The 18,383-nt window shown below is 41.8% G+C and overlaps 1 protein-coding gene across 3 annotated transcripts in view; it reads left to right on the top strand.

Annotated features, from left to right (window-relative positions):
• Positions 1-1,086: 1,086 nt before the first annotated feature.
• ephb6 (eph receptor B6) overlaps positions 1,087-18,383 on the top strand; it is a 49,576-nt gene continuing 32,279 nt past the window's right edge. Inside the window, exons 1-3 of one of the 3 annotated variants that reach the window (XM_061819698.1) lie at positions 8,503-8,544; positions 10,075-10,128; positions 14,916-14,980. In XM_061819698.1, coding sequence (XP_061675682.1) covers positions 8,514-8,544; positions 10,075-10,128; positions 14,916-14,980 — 150 coding nt within the window. In that variant the 5' untranslated portion in view covers positions 8,503-8,513. Of the gene's footprint in view, positions 1,210-8,502; positions 8,545-10,074; positions 10,129-14,915; positions 14,981-18,383 lie in introns of those variants that run through there. The other 2 variants (XM_061819697.1, XM_061819699.1) reach the window with 2 other exon arrangements.

Below are 18,383 nucleotides of genomic sequence, written 5' to 3'. Positions count from 1 at the left end.
TGTACAGGCATGCCTTAGGAAATTTCTTTAATTCATTCCATAACCAAACTTGTAACTTGAAATATTGTAGCTCTTTTTTTTTTTTTTTTTTTTTAAATGGCACTGCTCCCCCCTCCCACCCCCCATGACATAATTAACTGTTTTTGAAGCATTATTCTCTAGCTGGGAAACTGTTGATAGTTGTGAAGTTGAGTTCACGCATACAAGCACTTATATTTAAAACTTCCCCCCGTATGTCGAAAAACTCGTGAGTTGGGTCACTCATACGTCAAGGCACCACTGTAAGTGTACATGAAATATGAAGGCGTGAAAGTGTTTGATGTTGCACTATTTTCAAACAGATTCACATCATCTAAAATGTCAGGAGTGTTTGATGTTAAGCAAAGGGTACTTATTAGCTCCCTGATCCGACCGACCTTTAACAAAAGGCACTTTACAGCCTTGTAAAAAGTCAAGCAATTCAGTTCATAATGATCTATTTTAGACTTAAATACCCATATTTGGAAGCCTGGAGCACCCCCCCTCGGCCGACTGGGAATGGGGCCATCTAACCGTGTCTCCCGGCGGGCAACCATCTCCCTTGCAAGAGTCCGCTCAAGTCTTCCTCATTGCAGTGAACTGCGGCATGAAAAGCGCCCTGTCAACAAACTGCAATGCCGCGGGGTGTCCAGGGAGTGGCGTATGCGGACTGGACCAAAGGGGGGGTAGTAAAATGGTGTGGGTTTGTGACTTCACAAAATGTTGGTTAACCTATCGGGGGGGAAAATAAACCATGTGCATCATATAGACACATGAAGGACGCCACAAGATGCCAGCCGACCTTGTGCCCACTTCACTTATTGAATGACTTCACACCTCTCCTTCTTATTAACTCCCTGGTCTCCATGACGATGGCTTTTTGTTTACATTGGATGCTTTTTTTTTGTTGTTGTTGCTCTGTAAATATCAGTGCCCTCCCCGCCTCCTTCCTCTCATCCATCCATTCATCCTTGCGTTCTTGATAGAAGGAACAAACAGACTCCTCCCAGCGCTCCCTCCATCCCTCCCTCTACACACACACACACACACACACAGACATATCTCCCCCTCTTTCTCACTCTTTCATGCTCTCTCCCTCCCCGGCCCGCTGTCAGTGTCACTCTGTAGTGGAGATGTGGAGTGTCTTCCTGTCTCTCTGTGTCTTTCTCCGGCCGAATTCTGCTGAAGAAGGTAAGAAGCAACTTCCCCCCCCCCCCTGTGTGCTTATGAATATTTGATTTTTCATAAACGATCAATTGTCGTGGGATGAGAGGCAGGGAGGTGGGTATAAGTTACTCTTTGTGACTCTGTGGGAATTCTCTGACAGCGATTTATGGGAATTCAACTCCTTGTTGGAAGAAGTAACAACACCTTGTCTCCTGTGTGGGGTGTGCATGGCGCCAGGTCCGTGTCGAGGCCTATCTGTGCGCCTACAAACAATAGAATATGGAGATAAGGCAGCTGGTACAAATGAATATCAAGTTGCGTAAGCCAATTGTCCCTCACTCTCTCCTGTAAAGGCCAGACCACCTTTCACCCCCACCTCTGCCCATTTGCCACTGATAAAGCAGAGACCTCTGACCCCATCCCCCTGCTTTTATGGCAGCAAATGTGATGTGTCTGGGTATGTGCAAGAGACGCTTTACGTGAGATTTTATCCAGCAGACGAGAGTGTGGGCAGACTTGAGAGATTTCGGTGATCGTCTAATGACTCAGATATCATCTGTGTGTGCGTGTGCATGCGAGTGTGGATGTGGCCGTGTTTATTGACGTGTGTTGCGTCTTCAAAGAGCTTTTTTTTTTATTGAAACAAACAAAAAAGCTTTCTGGTGTTGAAACATTGAATTTATCTGACTGTAATTTTATTTTATCTGCATACACTTTCACTGAATCTTATTTTTTTCACCCATTTTTCATCTTTGCATTTTACCATGCAATATTTTAATCATCCCTTAATTTTTTTATTTCTTTTGTTTAACATGTTGTAGGCGAGACAGACCCCAGTTCATACTGGACTAATTCACTTTATTGTATCTGATTTGTGATTTTTCACATCATACTGAACTAGTCCCATTTTTATCCTATTTCAGTTTTTATATATAATATTTGTTTTATATCTTCTTTTCTTTTTGACATATTCTTTTCCTAGACCTCTTTTTTGCTCTTTTTTTTATACTTTTGCACCTTACCTACTCTTTCATTTGCGCAGTTTGATTTAACTGCACCTTGTTCTTGTCATTTAAAAAAGATCTTTGCGCTTAATCCATTCAATTATATTCCTTTCCAAATGAATACTCTATACGTTTACTTAATGTCACTTGAGAAATTTAAATAATTAGCAGACCCCCACTGGTGTTCCCCAGGGATTAATATTAAGATCAATGATAGTTGCTCTGTTAAATATCATAGCAATGAGTCTGTTATTGCTTTAAAAATGAAACAAATAACTTGTAATCCCATTTGTAATCTTTATATGGTATGTAAAATTGTATTTTCTGACATTCTTTTTAAATCTTATTCTATCATAGTATATACTTTACCTGCACCTTAAGTTTACCTTTACCTATTATTTCATCTCACTATGTAATTTATTTTATACATTATACTTACCTGTGGCTTGTTCTACCTGTTTTTGGACCCGAATGTTATTTGATATAAATGCACTTTTTTAATGTAATTTATTTATAGTTTTGCAGATTTCGTATTCAATTCTATGGACTCCACTATGCGCGGATGATATGAATCGCATGAATCTAAAAATAATTGACCTTCTCTTACATTTACCATCACAGGAATAAAAAAAAACTGTAAATAAACAAGGGATAATGTAAACAAAAACAAAAAAATGACCTCCAATGGCCAGGTGATCAGATATATATATATATATATTTTTTTTTTTTTTTAAAGAAAAAAAAAGATTAACTGGGCTTTTCCGCAAACAATGGGAATCGGTTTCCCCAAGAATACACAAATAGGTAAACTCATGAATGCTGAACCATAAATATGTGACGGCCAACTGTACTCTATTTATCTATTTTAACTCTGACAATTTTAATAATTTGAAGACCCCAGCAGGATGTACCTCCTCAGGGATCACTTTTAGGTCACTTGACATCAGCTTTAAGAGTATAATTTTTAACTCGAAAGCGATGAACCTTTTATTGTTAAAACCACACCAAAACAAATATTTTGAAAATCTTTAACCTGCTTGTAGACGTCACATCTACAGTATTCATTTAAAGAGAAAATCTCTCAGTCATTGGCTGTGTTTGTCAGAGACGGTACCTCCAATTCAGTATTACGGTAACTCGGACGTCAGCGTGCAGCCGAACACACATCGATCAGTGGTGGCTGGCAGCAGATGGCCTGGATGACGATGAAAGAGCGGGAGCGAGGCCGCCACGCCGCTCCGTGTTTGGCCCACTGACTTTGTGTCATTGAAATAAAGCTTTGCATAATACACCATTGACCCAATAGCAGGGGCATCCAAATAAAGCCATGTTGTCAGACCACGTCTGAGTCGGTCTGCAGACGTTATGTGTGCGATGACGTGACCGCTTCTGTCCTTCGAAACCGCCGAGACGTTTCTTCTATCCTTTAATGCACGCAAATACGACAACAGTTGGCTGCACAACGCAGCCATCCAATCCATTTCTATACCGCTTGCCCTCATTAGGATCGCGGGGGTTCTGGAGCCTGTCCCGGCTGCCTTTGGGTGAGAGGAAGAGGAGACGAGTTCATTATCGCATTTACACCTATAGATCGCTTAGTTTTCGAACATACGTCTTTTTAAAGGGGAATTCCAGTGGTTTGCATTAACAATGTATCCAATAGATCATGTAATATGTACTCTATCATAACAATGTGATGTTAAATGCTGTCTCATTTAGTAGTGTTTTAGAAGATTTTTATCGACAATCACGAATTTTCAAGGGCACTGCCGTTTTCGCCAGTCACATGACCTATGTGGGCGAAAGTGACGTGTTACATGCCGCAACAAAGGCTCGATTATGTGGGACGTATTCCTCCGTCGTCCCGATCAACTGATACTGCTATTTCTTCATCAGATGAGGATAAATCTGAGAAATCAGCGCTGGGCATAATGGCGTCCCATGTAATCGAGCGTCTGGAACGACAAGTAACACTTCACAGCCGCCCATGTAGGTCATGTGACTCATGAAAATGGCAGCACCCCTGAAAATTCATTATTGTCGATAAAAATTTTCTCAAAACACAATTAAATGAGAGAGGATTTAACATCACATTGTCAAAATAGGGTCCATATTACGTGACCTATTGGATACATTGTTCGTGCAAACCACTGGAATTCCCCTTTAAATGTGGGAGGAAGTCTGATATTTTGACCATCTCAATATGATGTAGTACAGTGCTGGGGTGTAAAATTGTCCATGGGGGGTGGGACGTGAATGCTTGTCTGTCATGTGTCCTCCAAATGGCTGGCAACGAGTCCAGTGTACCTCACGCCTCTCGCTCAAATTCAGCTTGGAAAGGCTCCATGAAATGATGGGATGTGTAGATTTTTGAGCGTCTGTTGTCTTTGTGTGAGAGAGATTTAGTTTGCATGTTCATTTTTTACCAACACTCCATAAAGATGGCATAAAGTCACACTTGATGTCCCTTCTATCACTTTCTTTCATGGTTGAGCGGAGCAGCGGTGATGGATAACTAGATGTTTTACGTTCTTTTTTTTTTTCAGATTTTTTTTTTTTTTAAGTAGACACCAGAAAAATGTAATTTAAAAAAAAAAAAAGAGATTTCTCAAATAATCCAGAATGTTAGTTACTGCTGGTGTAGTGGTGCACTTTCCTTACTTTGGTGCAGACAGCGTAGTTCAGTTCCCACTCACTGATGTTATCTGTGTATATGTGCCCTGAAACTGACTGCCGACCAGTTCAGGGTGTAGTCTAACTTTCACCTGAAGTTGGTTGGGAAAAGCTCTGGCATTCCTGTGACCCTCGTGAGGATAGGTATCTTTAAAAAAAAAAAAAAAGGATGGATGGATGGATGGATGGATATCCAGAATGTCGTTCGTTTTAAGAGGGGCGTGTTGCCAATCTCACTCCAAGGTCACGTGGGCAAACTTTCTCCGGGAGGTTTGCTATTTGTCTGTGTTTTAATGAGGCATATTGCTGACCTTTTGAGTTTGATAAGCTGTCTTTTCAGGATCCAGTCATAGAAAATGTGTATTAAAAAAAAAAAAAAGAAAACAGGCTGTGAGATGCGTGACATAGTCAGGCAAAAACCTGGTGGCTGTGTGCTGCCTGGTGGGAAGGGCAAGCTGCAGCGTCATCATGTGTTGGGCAGTTGTTTTTGTAACTTTTCCACCCTAAAAGCAATTTAGTGTGCAAGAGAAGTACAGTGAAGAAAATAAGCATTTGAACACCCTGCTACGTATATTGCAAGTTCTCCCACTTAGAAATCATCGAGGGGTCTGAAATTTTCATCGTAGGTGCATGTCCACTGTGAGAGAGATAATCTGTAAAGAAAAATCCAGAAATCACAATGTATGATTTTTTTCAATGATTTATTTGTGTGATACAGCTGCACTTAAGTATTTGAAAACCTGAGGAAACCAATGTTAATATTTGGTACAGTAGCCTTTGTTTGCAATTACAGAGATCAAACATTTCCTGTAGTTGCTCACCAGGTTTGCACACACTGCAGGAGGGATTTTGGCCCGCTCCTCCACACAGATCTTCTCTCGATCAGACAGGATTCTGGGCTGTCGCTGAGAAACACGGAGTTTCAGCTCCCTCTAAAATTTTTCACTGGGGGTTGGGTTAGTACCAGTCTCCACCATATTGGCATCAATTGTATGCTTCCAACTTTGTTGGAACAATTTGCGGAGGATGTTTTCTTTCTTTTCTCATTGCATGTAGCCAAGTCCATTGGCACCTGTGGGATGGACTACAGTTAACTTCCCACAGAAATCTCGCTCATTTTTGTGCAAAATTACCTTTTTTTCTTTTTTTTCTTTTTTTTTTTGCTATAAAAAAAGGAACCTTCGTACAGTCTCTGAAGTCCTCAAATTAATTGTTGCTCCAACTTTAATTACAACTGAGGCTTGCTGAGAATGCAGGAATATTTTTTTTTCAATCCCATCTCATTCATTCGTGAGGCCTTCAAGTTACACAATCTTCAGCAAAGAAGGAGAAGTGTTGCAAGTTTATTTTTAATGATCCGTTATTTGTTGCATTGAATCCAGTTGTCAAGACGACGTTCATGCAGTAAGAACCTCGCAAGAGCGTGTGAGCGTGCCATGGGATTACTTTGGTGCTGTCACCATTCACAATGCAAACAGAAAGAGGACCAAATGTCATAAAAGTAATATTTGAGTAAAAAAAACGTCTGCCTCAGAATTTATGATCAATCAAAAATCCAAAAGAGGCTTATTGTATATTTCTGAGCTTGTTGTCTGTTGTAAGTCCCAAAAAACTGCAGCATGCCACATCCAATGGGACAAATCCCGAGAGAATTTTTGATGACACGGCCGTGTTTATTTCTGGAATAAGGTTAATCTGCCCTTCTTCGTTGGGTCCTGCTGCCATCTCCCCGTCTTGGCGTATCGCTCGCCGCCTGTGGTTGCGCGTGATGATGGTCTGGGCGAGGCTTGGTCCTGGACCGACTGTCTGTAGAGTGGAGCATCTGGAGCGGATCAAGGGCCAGTGGATCGAAGGCAAAGGACTAAATGCTTCAAAGCGCAGCCGTTTTAAACGGAAAGGTCAGCGCACGGTTGTTGTTTTGTGAACCTGTGAGTTCAGTGGCTTTGGCTGCAAGTGTTTTCTAACCTTTGTTGAGCCAGGCTTCATATTTTACATTTGGAAAAACACCCCCAGGTACACCACCATGCAAAAATAAAATACATACGTACATAGAGTAATGTAGACAGTCTATGGAGGGATAAAGATGATCTCGTCTCAATTTACTCAAAAAATGTGTAAAAATCTGGCCCTATTTAGTTGAATGTATAACACATTTTATCATATAATGTTACAATACATAGCCGATTGTTTTGTAAAGGCTTTTTTGTCCTAACCTGTAATGCCCACTACTGTAAAAAGTTAGTGTAAATAAATTTAGAATAAAAGCTTGAAAATCTTTAACGTTTTGCATTTTATCGATACCACACCGAGTGTGCTTGACCGTGGTGACAATGTTGACGTACAGTACTCCTCGTCAGTGAGTCACTTTCATGAGGCGCAAGGAATTAGTGTGCTTCCTAGTTCCAAAAAATTAGTATGTTGCATACTCAAGAGACTTGTATATGTATTTCCCAGAGTTAACGTCGCCGCCATGCCACTCATTCTCTTTGTGCTACAATAGATAATAGCATCATGACATGGCTGCCATGGCCCTGCCCCAAATTCGACATGGCCGCCACGTAGGCATGAGAGGCAAGATTGTTTTTGTGTGTATATCTGTGACCCGGAAACGGGTCCCATTCTCTGCCCCCATTGCGCCACAGCGCCAATAAACAACAACAGCATTAACAGACTTTGGCAAAAGCAGTTTTTAAATGAGAGAGTAAAACTCTTTTTGGACATGTTCTGTCGCAGTGGTCTATTTTTCCTGCTTTCCATTGTTGGTGTTCCACTCTACGAAATTATATTCGAAGTGCTGAAAATTTGCAATGACAGAGAACAATTTAGCACTGAATGGCTGTGATATTGCATGAAATTCTTTTCCACTTCCTCACTTGACGAGTTTTTTTGTTTTTTTTTGGGAGGGTGGCTAAAACAAAGCCAGATGATGCAAACGGGCCTCTGGCAAGAATCGTCCCTCCCCCACAAAATACAGTAAACACCAAGCCACTTTATTTCGTGCAGTGGCTTTTCTCTGCAATTGCTACCTCATTGATTATAACTTTGGTCATTTTTCCGACAGTACAGCTTGCAATTGGCCACAAAGCTATCCCTTCATTATGAAAAACAAAAACCAAAACATTTTCGATACTGGATGCCTTTAAGTTAAGTTTTTCTTTTCTCATATTACATATATCATAAAAATACACAATAGAGAATATAATTGAAAGGAACATTTGAAAGGCATTTTACACACTCCCCCACTTAAATTGTACTACCAGCTGGTTTATTTCTTAATAATTAAAAGCAAATTCCTCGCCAGATTCCGAAAAGTGTTAAAAGCATCGCGTGGCGTGAACGGAGGCGTGAAGCAGACAACAAACACGACGCTTAGCAGGCGCGAGCGAGTCGCCGGAAATGCGGGAAACGCGATGGAGAGGCGACGAGTTCGAGGGTCACTCAGCTGTGAGAGAAGCGGGGGAGGTCGCCCGCGAACTAATGCGGGTCACTGCTGCGCTGCGGGCACGAGCATTCACACCCACGCTTGGAAACGGCGAGAGACAAACACACTGGCGACGCTTTCGTGAGCATCGCAACACTCCGGGATCATTTTTTAATGGACTCCAAGTCTAAGCCGGCTGTCAGGATGGGAGGGTGGGGAGGGGGCAAGCAATGGCGTCACGCAAGTTGGAATGCACCCTCGGTAAGCTATGCTAATGTAGTCTTTAAGTCTTCTAAGCCATAGCTGTAAAATAATCTAATCAAAAAACAGTATACAGTGCAGTAGATAGGGCATATTCTTCCGTTGCACCTCAAACTGTCGTGCATTGGTACTTTGTGTAGCGCCTCTCAAGTATATAATCCTTTGAGAGGTGGCTAACCTGAGTTCTTTCCTCAATCTAAATTAGGAACTAATCAATTAACTTAATGGTAATTACTCTCAACTTCTATTACAACTTTACTCTGTACTTCTGTACTTATTCCCTCTCAAAAGGTCTCTGAAATATTATTTTAATTTAAATAATCAAGCTACCCAATAAACTCCCCACTTTTTTAACTGTCTTGCAGATAGTCAAATAATAAACCTGGTAACAAAAAGTGTGAACATTTAATAACAAAATAAAGGATGGAAACTCAAATATCCAAATACAAACAAACAGTCAAATAAACAAAGTCAACATAACAGCTACACAATCCACACATGAGCTAAACTAAGCCAATCTACTTTAAGGGCCCAAACAAATTTTGGACATTGCCGACAAAACAAATGAAATTCAAATCCCAATCTCTTTGTTTCAAACGGCAGGAATGAAGAAAGTCGAGGGTTGTGTCCAATTGTCCAGCCTCATCCAAGTCCTTACGGTCCAATCGGTTGCGAAGCTTTTTCCTTGCGCTCCAATGCAGGCCTCGTTGGCGTTTGGTCGTCGCTAGCATCCTTGTCTTCTTCCACGTGGTCCAACACAGGCCTCGCTAGCTGGCGTTAGCTTGTCGCTAGCGTCCTAGCAAAATTCCATGCATCCACTTAGCCTCTTTATTAGCGGCTAACTCCACCACGTTACGGCGTGATTTGAGTAGTGCACTCAAACGACACACTATCACAATTGAACTCCCAACAGTCCTTGTCGAACACATTGATCAACGTTGATAAATGTCCGCCTTTAACTTGTCTCTTCCTCAAACAACCACTCATACTTTTCACTTAGTCCAACTTGTTTTTCTCTCTCTTTCTCTCCTCAACACGTCACTTCCTGTCCTTCTCAAACACTGGTTACAGCAATAAAATGACAAACAAAAGTTTTTCTTTTCACAAATTAATAAAACACATTTAAATACAAATACCTTCAACAGAAAATACACTTTAACAAATATTCCACCACCTTGTATAAAGAAAACCTATCACCTAATTACAACTCTATTTATTTTAACTTTTTAACTATAGCAATTTTTACATTTACATTTGTAAAGTAGGACCTCGTGTAATTTTTTTTTTTTTTAACACTTGTCTGTGACCCGTCCAAAATGTTTCTTAATCCACTTTTTGGTCCCAACCTATACCAGTTTAGCATCACTGTGGTCCATGTACTGTATGTGTTTGTTGGGTTAGAGCTTTGATGGAGGACACCGGTACAAGACTTTTGCCACGAATTATTCTTAAAGATGACAGCGTGACGCAATTTAAACTTAAGCGAGGTCATGTCTTACTTCTCCATATCTCCTGATTCATGTCCTACAGTGTGGCTGCTATTCCTGTTCAGACCCCCAAGATCTCAATCAATCAAGACCTCAGGTGCGAATGACTTGACCTCTTTGTCAGGAACAAAACGAGCTGTGTTATTTGGAGGCAGAAATATTGATTTTCTTTCGAATGGACTGACGGGTGGCATCATATGTGGGAGATACATCAGATCTCTGTTTTGAGATCATCTTTCCACTTTCACCTAGCACAGGTTTGTCCTCAAGATTGATGTCGCCCTTTGAGCTTGCCGGGTCCGAGTTCCGACATGTGCCCGCTCTGTGGTTGCGTGCTTCCCTGATACATGAATCTGTGCATTTCTCATCGGCCTTGACCACAAATACCAGATAGCTTTTCTGGGTATGCGATTTTTTGGGGGTTCGCAAGCCTTTTTATCTTTGGATGTAACCAGGTCTGAAGTGGACTGGTTTTTGTATGTCAGTTGAAAAATCCTTGAGTCTTGTTGTTGCATGAACTGAAGACGCCTCCTTCGATGAGAGGTGAAACATTTTCTCAGACACTCAGAACAGCCCCGTTGCAATTGGTTCAGTGCCCTAAGAATGAAACGACCCAGATGAATGACAAGACCTCTTTCATCTTACATTTTTTGTTAATTCTTTTGTCATCCACAGAGGTTGGAAAACGTTATTTTGACAAAGTTAGGATATCTGTTTTCAAACGTAGGATGTAAAAAATAAAGTGAAAAATCACATTTGAAATCTTTCTGAATCTAGTACTGAATATTTGTACGCTCAGTTGGATGGAAGGATGTGCGGGGACAAGGGACGTGACGGAGGATCTGGCCAAAGAAGAAGTGAGTGGAGCAGTTTGCTTTCAAGGCAGCAGCACTTAGGTCCAGATTGCAGACTCAGCACTTCTCGGAGCTGTCAGGAACAAAAGCGGAGTGGTTCTGCTGTCACATGGGCCGGTAACAGAGATGCTGTGGCACTGTGTGTGTGTGTGTGTGTGTGTGTGTGTGTGTGAGGGACAGAGTTAAATAAAGGGGCTTTTACAGCCAAGCGTCGATGCAAGCGAATGTCCCCCCCGCTTTTTGTCCATGTCGCAAAGTCTTAATCCTCTGAAAGGTGTGCACTCAACGCTTTACGTCCGGATGTCGCCGTGAATTATTCACCATGCAAATGTCACGCCATGAGACATGCATGAGGCTCTCTGACGACAACTGACTCATGTACGCGTTTGTCTCGCGTAGTTAGAAACCCCCCCCCCCCCCCTCGTTCCGCCGCAGGAACCCAGATAGATGTAAATATTCATTTTAAAATTGTTATACGTACTATTAATCGTGCTTGGTTGAACTAATGTCCCGGAGCCAAAGTTAATTGAATTTGGAGTGACACGTGTGCAGCGTCTGTTAAATAGAATAGCACTGAATGAAGATCTGTTTTTGTCTGGCTCAAGCATGACATATTGTTATATTTTATTTGTTTGAAGAACCGCTGACATCTGAAAATGGATTTAAATATTGTTGCCTTTTTCTTTTCCATTGACTTTTGGATCCGGCAGCACGGTGTATTAGTGGTTAGCACATGGGCTTAGTTCTGAGGTTCAGTGTTCTGGGATGTGTGGGTTTCCTCTGTGTACTTCAGCTTCCTCTCAAATCCCAACAACATGACAGAGACAAAGACATTAAATCAAAAGTGTTAACTTGTTTTTTTGTCACGGGCTGCATTGTAGTTATGAATGTAAAAATTAGGTATATGTAAAATCACCTCATCATATTATGGCATATACACAAGTGACCCTGGATTTATTCCTGTATATTTAAAAATGATTTTCAATATTCATTTTCAAATTCAGTAATAGGAGCGGTGTAGGTGGGGGCGGTGAATGCAACTCACTTCACTTCAGAACAAGCAACAATTTCTTCATAAAAGGGTTTTCAAGGTGTCTCTTGCCCCTCCCGAATGAAGTTTAGTCAATTGTCAGTCTTGAAGCGACAGATATTTCAACACAAACAATGGAAGCAGACAATAGAACAATACTCACACGCATATATTCTTTATCATCTGTGAAGAATGATTAATAACGGAGCTTACTAAGCAGTTGTGACCATTTCCATGCACATTTATCTTTATTTCTGTACTGTATTATAATCCCACTTGGTGATGGAGGCGCGCACACCACAAGGAGCAGCACAATGTCCGATGAATTCATGCAAAAATGTGGCTGTTTTTCCTGCATGCAGCCCTCAGATGCCAAAGTTTGCACACCCCCGCTCAAAATTGTTCATGAATGGTAGCTAATCGGCAAGTGCCCTGTGATGGGCTGTTGAGTCGTTTTCCACACAGCCGACGTCTTGTCCAAATTCAGATGGTATAGGCTCCATTTAACCTCTGAGAATGGATTGATGGTATTTTTTGGAAGGAATTATTTAAATTCACAACTTTTGTTGTGAACACACAGCAGAATTTTGTATGTGTTTAAACTAGTGACGAGGGGAGGTGGGGGCAAGCATTGAAAACGACAAAAAAATAACGAAAATTGTAGAGCACTTTTGCTGTCTCTATCTGCAAGTGTAATCCTTTAAATAAAATCTCAGTCAGAGTACAAAGGGAAGACAAGTACGGGGGGTGACATAATTCACAAACGGTAGCACCTTCATGGTGTTTGTTAGTTTATGATTGGTCATCTTTGCCAGAACGTTTGAGTTATGAAGTCAGAAAGGAGCAGACAAGTGGGCTTTAGGTTCGTTGGCAGCCAAGAGATCTTCTCCATGCACGAGGGAGAAATTCCTCTCCAGCGAATAATCTTGTCATGAAATATGAGGAGAAAGGGATAAAAATTGCATGACCCCCCTAAGAATTATTTATCCATAAACTGAGATGGTCTTCTGGTGGCTCCCATCAGGAGATAAGTTCCTCCCTTGATGCGATGACAGTGTTTTAAAAAAAAAAAAAAATGGAAGAAAACCCCCAACACATTCCAACGGGAAATCATTGTCGCCTCACCGTGTACAGGAAACTTTGGTTAAAACGTGCATGTACACCACAGAGGCGAGTACAGACTCTGCCAGACTGGAGCGGATGGCAGCCAACGGGATTTTGGACGCAAAGTGGAAAAATTCCTGTGGCGAGATACTAAGTGTAGACCCCATCTCAACAAAATGTGTGTACCAACACAATCGTGCAGTTATGCTTTTAAAGCGACAAAGGTTTTTTATTCCCCATTCCTGGATTTTGTAAGGAAAACATTTTTTTCCATTGTCTTTATAAAACACAAAAAGAGATGTCGCCAAGGCAAATTTAGCAAACAAATATTTTTTTTTTATCCTGCTTTAGCATTATTCTACGAGACGTACAGTAACTTGTGTGCATTTTTTTGTGATGTAATTCCTTAGTTCATTCGTAATACTTTTGTCTTTTGGCTTCATATCATTCAAAACATTATTTGTCACACAAATCTTTTTCTGTGGTTGTTGGCCTCCAAAACTCACAATCTGTAACCCTTTCCTGCGGTATTCCTCTAGGGTCAATGGTAGGGCCTGTCATTTATTTGCTCGACATGTTTCCTCTAAATATGTAGAGTGCAAATTTAACAGTGATAAAAAAAATCTTAACGCTGAGAGAATTGAAGAACTGACAACTTGCTTCAGTTGAATGCAGTGGAAAAAAATGCATTTTAATTGTCACACTTTATATTAGAACGCCTTGCCGTACTATTTGGAAAGTGCTAACAAAAATTAGCCAAGAATTTTCAGTAATTATACAATTTCAAACAAGTGCTATTTTAACAGAGCAGCCTGGTGGATCAGCTGGTAAAGCGTTGGCCTCACAGTCCTCCCCATGCCTGCGTGGGTTTTCTCCGGGAACTCCGGTTTCCTCCCACATCCCCAAAACATGTAACATTAATTGGACACTCTAAATTGCCCCTAGGTGTGATCGTGAGTGTGTGTTGTCTGCCTCGATGTGCCCTGCAATTGGCTGGCAACCACTTCAGGGTGTACCACGCCTCCTGCCCGTTGACAACTGGGATAGTGTGACTCTTGTGGGGATAAGTGTCTAAGAAAAAGGATGGATGTATGGATGCTACTTTAACACACATGGAGAACGAACACATATATGCTGTACTCGTGTCTTCAGCTCTCACCATGCCACTTATAATTAGCTAGAGTCCGTAGACATTTGCGCTGCATATTTCTGCTATATAAACGTTCAGCTATTGTGTTAAAAAATTTGTTTTAGTGCGTATCAACATCACTTTCACTACCTTGTCCCACCGCTTCATTTTTGTGTGGGAGGCCGTCACGCGTCGGCATGCAGCACTCTTCATTGAAGTGCATATTGCTTTTGAAAAATGGTTGAAGAGCAACCGGCGGCAGAAAGTGAGCATCTCCCCAAATCTCCAAACATCTGTGTGATAATTGGACAGCGACACTTCCGGCGCGTTAAATTTCCCGACGTTTGATCGCTCATCGTGCTGGCTCTTTTCAGGTCAATCAGTTTCATTTTCCAAACACCACAGCCTCGTGCCAGCGTGTGTCCTCACACAGAATTACTTCTTATCGTTGACATACGCACGTAGTGGGAGAGCGCTGGGATTGCGCAGGGTGGGGAGGAGAAAATCAAAGGGCGCTGTGCTCCAGCCTGGATTTCTTCTTTGAACCAATAACCGCCTTCTGACTTTCTATCTAGCAAAGGCCCCAAAAAGCGATTTCATTATAAATCTGAAAACAAATTACATTTTTTAAATGCACCCCTCCCATGTCGGATTGCTTTCTATCTAATGACTCCTGTTTTTTTAATCAGCATGCTCTTTTTTTTTTTTTTTTTAAACAAGTTGCATGCATTTTCGACATATTTAATATATGTTTTTGTATGTGACAGTGATGTTGCTGGACACAACAGAATCTACCTCAGAACTGGGCTGGACCACCTACCCGGACACTGGGGTAAGAAACATTCCATATACAATGTACAGTATATATATCTACAGTACTGTAATTCCCAGCCTCCAGAGTGCACCTGGTTATAAGCCTCAGTACACAGAAACAGTTTAATGCTAGCGGCTAGCGTTAAACTCTTTCTGTGTACTGAGGCTCATAACCAGGTGCGCTAATGATAGCGCCGTGCTAACGCTACCGTTGCACTAACGCTAGTGCCGCATCACCCCATAAACCGCAGGGTGGAAAGCGTGTGAAAAAAGTCGCGGCTTGTAGGCTGGAAATTACTGTATATGTTTGAACGGTAAATGTATGAATGAATGATGACTTACAATTATAAATTTTTCTAGTCAGTTAATCAGTGATTTGTTTTTTTGGGTGGGTGTAGTCTTACACAGTGTTAAAGGTGTGGATGCCTCACGCCGTGTGCATTCAAATCTGTTGGTTAACCTCTAAAGTTGCAGCTTCTGTATCATATCTTTAAATGTATAGCCGCTAACTATAACCTCAGGCGACACCACGTGGTTAGCTCGTCTGCCTCACTGCCGGAAGGCTCAAATTTCCACCGTGGATGTGAATGTAAGAGTGAATGCTTCGTTCTCAAATGCTGATCGAACCCCGCCTCTTGCCCGAAATCCAGCTGGGATCCAGCCAGGCCGTGATCATGAACAGGATAAGCAGTCGAAAATGACTGGATATCAGGATATTACAACCTTTGATGCGCACGTGTCATCCCCTATATTGGAAATCTGTATGATCACAAGCTACCACAAAATGGAAGCATCTTTCCCGGAAAGAGCATTTCAAAAAAGCTCCAATTATACAGATGGTGGCGGTCTTCTTTTTTTTTTTCCTTCCATGACAGCATTGAGCTTTTAGATCAGTCAGAAAATCACAGCCTGCAAAATGTAAGGCTGCACTTATTTGCATTTTTCTCCCAAATGTGTAATTTCAAGGTGCGTCGAAAGCTGGCAACCTGCCACGAGAGCAAAAGGATTTCATAACTCGCATTTTTCGATTTGCCATGTATGTGCTTAGTCATCTCACTTCATCTATGATGAGATCTCAATGATTAATCCATGGGTTATTTCTTTATGTGCCATTCTTTATATATATATATATATATGTGTGTGTGTGTGTGTGTGTGTGTGTGTGTGTGTGTGTGCGCGCGCATGCCTGATTGCGTGACTCTGCCGGGGTCAAATCCCGGGTCAGTAAAGTTCATTCATCTGTGAGTGATTGCGACGCGGTACTAATATGTCTCCTAATTACACACACGTACACTTTTTGTCCATTGCCATCGTTGAGTGACAAGTGAACAATAACTTAAACATCATATAAATTTGCCCCAATGTGTCTTTTGGGAAGGCCTCACAAAAGGGCTTTACGTGTTGAGAAAACTTGGCAAGTTATTCAATCATGAAAAGGAAATAATCAGGACATGTGTTGGTTTTAGTCTTTTTGTTTTACGAGTACTGGTTTAAATTTAGATTCTCAGCGTACATGGTGGAATTATATAACAATACACTTTTCTCACGATACCTGCAAAATGACAGCGATATCACTAAAATTGTCTCTGGCGTCCTCATCAGACTTACGGAGTCATTATGACGATGTAATGGAGACTTGAAACTCTGAGGTCTTATTGTAAGTGGGCCAAAATGTGAACACGTAACAAAACGATATGAATGATATGTCTCTTAAATTATGTTGCATTCATTTTACATGATTAATGGAGGTGATGATTCCGGCATGTTCCATGTCGCTGCTCTTCTGACTACAGTGTGTCTAAAGAGTGGTCAAGCAATACCATAGAAAGTAGATATAATGGAAGAATAGATCCATACATTTCCCTAGCCACTTATCCTCACAAGGGTCGTGGGGAGTGCTGGAGCCTATCCCAACTGTCAACAGGCAGGAGGCGGGGTACACCCTGGACTGGTTGCCAGCCAATCGCAGGGCACGTGGAGACAGACAGCAGTCACACTCGCAATCTCACCTAGGGGCAATTTAGAGTGTCCTATTCATGTTGCATGTTTTTGGGATGTGGGTGGAAATCAGAGTGCCCAGAAAAAATCCACACAGGCAGGTCAGGGATTGGACCCGGGACCTCATAACTGTGAGGCCAACACTTTGCAGCTGGTCCACCGTGTCGCCGGAAAAATAGATATTTCATTTACAATAGCTATGTGTTGTCAAGATTAGCTATCTACCCTGTCACATTGATTATTATAAACTTTTCAGAGATTCCAAATATATCTGTTAAACGGTTCACACCCAGCTTGTGTCCCGGATCATGTTGCGAAGCGACGCTCCACCTTGTGCTCGCCAATTTTTTACCAATGAGCCTAAAATATCCACCCTGTCATTGTCCACTCTATCAGTCACAGATACAAGCAGTGCATAAAATAATTTTACGTAAATAGATCAAAGGTAGGATTTGGAATGCAGTGGCAATGATGTAGAAGTACTCCAAAATGACACGCTGGTTTTGTTTGACATGCGGTGCAAGCGTTAGTGTACCTGCACGTGCGCGGATGTGAGCCAAGCATACAACGCGCTTGTGTGCATGACGAAAAGTGCTTATGAGACGGAGATGCGCTTTTCTGACCCGAGGCAACAAGCAAAGGGAACAGATCAAGGATGTTTGGTGGTGATGGGGGAGGGGGTTGGGGTTGGGGGAATCATAAGTTATGTTTGGGTGTGTGTGTGCATCTCCCTTTTCTCTCGACATTCCATCCTTCCCTTGGCTCTGGGGCACATACGAGATATTCTGTGCCCTTGCTGTGTCTCTGTGCACTTAATGGCAGCCCAACTCCTCTTCCTCCTCTTCCTCTTGCTTCTTTTTTTTTTTTTTTTTTTTTTTTACGAGACTCTTCCCTCCTTTCACATCCCCACAACCGGACCAGACCCTGTGACTTCTTCAAGTGTCAAAGCATCTTGCATTCCATTTTCCTTCCACTTTGGCTCCACCATGTTCATATGTCTAGTAATGCGTGTGTGTACTGTATGTGTGTCCTGGTTAGGGGTCTTAAGCGACCCCCACCCCCGTGTCCTTTGTCACCAGAGGGATTTCGAGGCTCACCGGCATTTCAGTTCAAATCAAATCACAAATATGAGTCGTCCCTATTTCCAGCGAAACGTCTGCCCTCCCCCAGGCCCTCCGCCCGCATGAAACCGCCCTCTTCTGTCACAGACCTGGGGTCAGGAAACAAATGAAAGCTCTGGTTTTTTTGTTCCACAAAGGTAAAGCAGGTTTTGCCAACCGGCTGCCGCTAGTCATGTCTGGAAGTCAACAATCGGTCACGCGGTCAGGCTTCCACAGTATTTTGTTTCATAAAAGCATCCAAACACAAAACAGAGAGTTACATTTTATATCAAATCACTGAAGTTTGTCTTACGAATGACCCAT

This window comes from Syngnathoides biaculeatus, chromosome 5, assembly GCF_019802595.1.
Source record: "Syngnathoides biaculeatus isolate LvHL_M chromosome 5, ASM1980259v1, whole genome shotgun sequence".
Lineage (NCBI taxonomy): Eukaryota > Metazoa > Chordata > Actinopteri > Syngnathiformes > Syngnathidae > Syngnathoides > Syngnathoides biaculeatus.
Note: the sequence above shows the minus strand (reverse complement) of the source record. Positions and strands in the feature narration are given on the sequence as shown.